At 40.3% G+C, this 3,282-nt stretch overlaps 1 protein-coding gene across 1 annotated transcript; it reads right to left on the reverse strand.

The window, feature by feature from the left end:
• Positions 1–1,849: 1,849 nt before the first annotated feature.
• Positions 1,850–2,770, reverse strand: LOC133796214 (uncharacterized). The gene has a single exon (XM_062233691.1). The coding sequence runs from the start codon at positions 2,768–2,770 to the stop codon at positions 1,850–1,852; it is 921 nt and encodes a 306-aa protein (XP_062089675.1).
• Positions 2,771–3,282: the final 512 nt, after the last annotated feature.

Genomic DNA, 3,282 nt, shown 5'->3' on the forward strand with positions numbered 1-3,282 from the left:
ACTAAGTACTCATGCGAAAATATAAGGCATATATTAGAGTGACTTTACTATTCACAAAAAACTTATAACTTTTTAAGTCTAAAAAGACTTAGAATGTTTCAAGTTAACAAAGAAGTGTAAAGTATAATTGCATGAACCATAAAGATTTTGTGCAAAACCGAGGAGATAGGGGCATGCATCCGAGCGGTTAGGCTGTGGTATCGGAGTAGATGGCGTGCGTCAGAGGAGCAGCATGTCCGAGGAGTAGCATTGCCAAGAAGCTATTTAGGTTCCGAGGCATAAGGCTTTCGAGGGACAAAAGAAATTTGATCGGTTAGGAATGGTAAAAGAAACAAGTTTGATGGGCTAAAGGAAACCTTTGATCGTGGGTTTACTACAAAAGTGAAAGTTACTGACGGGATGGAAGCTTTTGGATGACCTCAAAAAAATTTTGCTAGAGCAAAAAGTTTATCATATGAGTAAATCATATAATAAACTTGGGGGACAAATGTTATCCCCAAAATTTCAGTTCGATGACGTGGCAATCAGAAGTGACAAGTGACAATGCATGGTCAGTAAATGGCACATTAATAGTCAATAAATGTGTTGGCTCTTCGGAGTTGTGATAAAGTGATCTGACCGATCTGATAGAATTTTTGTCCGACTGGTAAAGATTTTTGATTGACTAGTCAAACGTTTTGATTGACCAGTCAAATGCTTTGCCCGACCAGTCAAGTGTTTTGCTAGACCAGAGATGTGTCATGCTAGACCAGAGAAATGTCATGCTAGACCAGAGATGTGCCATGTTAGACCAGATATGTGTCATGTTAGACTAGAGAAGTGTCATGCTAGACCAGAGATGTGCCATGTTAGACCAGAGATGTGTCATGTTAGACCGGTGGAGTGCATGGCCGACCAAAGAGGTGTTTGGCTGACCGGTTAGGTGTTTGGCCGACCGGTGGAGTGCATGGCTGACCAGTTAAGTATTTAACCGACCGGTGGAGTGCATGGCCGACCAGTGAAGTATTTGGCCGACCGGTGGTGTGCATGGCCGACCAGTTAGGTGTTTGGCCGATCGGTAGAGTGCATGGACGACCAGTGAAGTATTTGGCCGACCGGTGGAGTGCATGGCCGACCAGTGAGGTGTTTGGCTGACCGGTGGAGTGCATGGCCGACCAGTGAGGTGTTTGGCCGACCGGTGGAGTGCATGGCCGACCAGTGAAATATTTGGCCGACCGAGGGAGTGCATGGCCAACCAGTCAGCTGTTTTGGCTGACCAGTCAAGTGCTTTGGCCGAGCAGTCTTTCTTCAAGGAGTGAAGTTGGTCGACTAGACAGATCATCGTTATGCAAGCGAAGTTCCAGTAACGGCTTCTGCTAGAATTAGTCGTACCTACGTGGGAATCTCTCAGTTTATCCCAAAGAAGTCGCATATTGTTGTATTTTAAATGTTATTATTAATTAAATTTTGTGAGAGTAACAGAAATGACCCGGTCAAAGGGAATATCTGATGTACGATCCATGAGCCTATAAATAAATGACTCATGGCATCATTTCAGGGGATCTGATCTTTTTAGACTGAGAAAAACTCTCTAGTTTGGAGACTTTGAGACTGTTACTTGGGGTATTCTTGGGGCATTTTCTAAGAGAGTTTAGAGAGAGAAACTATGTATTTTTCTACTTACACTTAAGAAACTCAGTTGGCTCAAGTTCATCTAATCTTAAGTGTAGGATATTTATCACAACTCCAAGTGGATTAGGCTATTACCAATAAATTGGGGCTGAACCACTATAAAATTATCTGTGTCGTATTTTTCTCTTGAAGGTTCATTGTAGTTTTGACGTCTACTCGTTGTTGGCCAAAATCGTGGTCAACAATAGAGATTCCAAAGAGCAACATCTTTGAACTCAAAACCACCATCTTTCTTTGGTTTACAAGCATCAGTCCAAGAAACGTTTTCAGGGCCATTGAACATGTCATTTCCTTTCCAAAGATAAGCATGACAAATCTGAATTATTTTTTGAACAACACTTTCAGGCAAAATTACAATTTGAGACCAATAAAAATTAATGGTGAGTAATACCGAGCTGATTAGAATAATGCACCCAGCATAAGAAAGATTCCTGCTACTCCAAGTTCGAATCCTGCTAGTCATTTTATCAACTAAATAATCACAATCAGCTGGAGAAATCCTTTTGGAGCAGATTTTCAAGCCAAGATATTTAAAAGGAAGAGTACTTCTCTGAAAACTAGAAATGTTCACAATGCGATCAAGAGTTAGAGTGCCCAAAGCTGCCCCATATTCCGCTGACTTCCCCACATTAGCTTGAAGCCTTGAAGTATTTGAGAATAACTTGAAACCACGTAAAAACAAAGTGGCAACAATGTAATCTCCTTTGCAAGAGAGAAGTAAGTCATCTGCAAAACATAAGTGTGTGAGCCTCAAACTGATACACCTTAGATGGAATTTAAAAGTAGGGTCTTTAGCAACTTTGTTCATAATGCGCGAGATATATTCCATTCCAATAACACACAATAGTGTAGACATTGGATCCCCTTGGCGGAGACCCCTTTTAGATTGAAGGTATCCATGGAGAGAACTATTAATCATAAAGGAGAATCTCGAAGTGGTTACACAGTCCATAATTAAGGTCACAAACTTCGCAGGGAACTCTAAAGTTAACAACATTTCTTTAACGAAGTCCCAATCAAAAGTGTCATAAGCTTTTTGTAAGTCTATCTTGAACATACAAGCGAACTTAGCCCCTTGCCTATCATAACCCTGAACCATGTCTTGACACACCATGATATTTTGAACTATTTGCATTCCTTGCACAAAACCACTTTGATTTTCAGAGATAATGCGAGGAAGAATTTCTCTTAGCCGAGAATAATCATTTTGGTGGAAACTTTATAGATCACATTGTAGTACGCAATTGGTCTATAGTCACTAACTGAATCAGGACAAGTCATCTTGGGGATTAAGGTAATGGTTGTGCCATTTATTTCCTTGAGAAGCTTCCCAGAGTGGAGAAAGGAGAGGACAACTGTAATGCCCTGGATAGCCAAGACCGCTACACTATGTATTTATAAAGGTGTGAGACTTGCTAATCAAGTCGTTTAATCAAAACGTGTCATTAGCTAAAGTGTTCTAGGGAAAAAAGACATTTTGGCCTCAAAAGATACATTTTATAAGTTACAAACAGTTTACAGAAGGGATCCCCAAAACTTGCAATGTTTAAAAGTTGGTTTACAAAATTCAACAGTTAAGAGTAAACATTAGCCATACTAAGGAAAAATACA

The sequence above is a fragment of the Humulus lupulus genome, chromosome 8 (assembly GCF_963169125.1).
Source record: "Humulus lupulus chromosome 8, drHumLupu1.1, whole genome shotgun sequence".
Classification (NCBI taxonomy): domain Eukaryota; kingdom Viridiplantae; phylum Streptophyta; class Magnoliopsida; order Rosales; family Cannabaceae; genus Humulus; species Humulus lupulus.

Excerpts from the sequence above, each read along its gene's own strand:
- LOC133796214 (XM_062233691.1), bottom strand. The coding sequence starts at position 2,770 with ATGGTTCAGGGTTATGATAGGCAAGGGGCTAAGTTCGCTTGTATGTTC.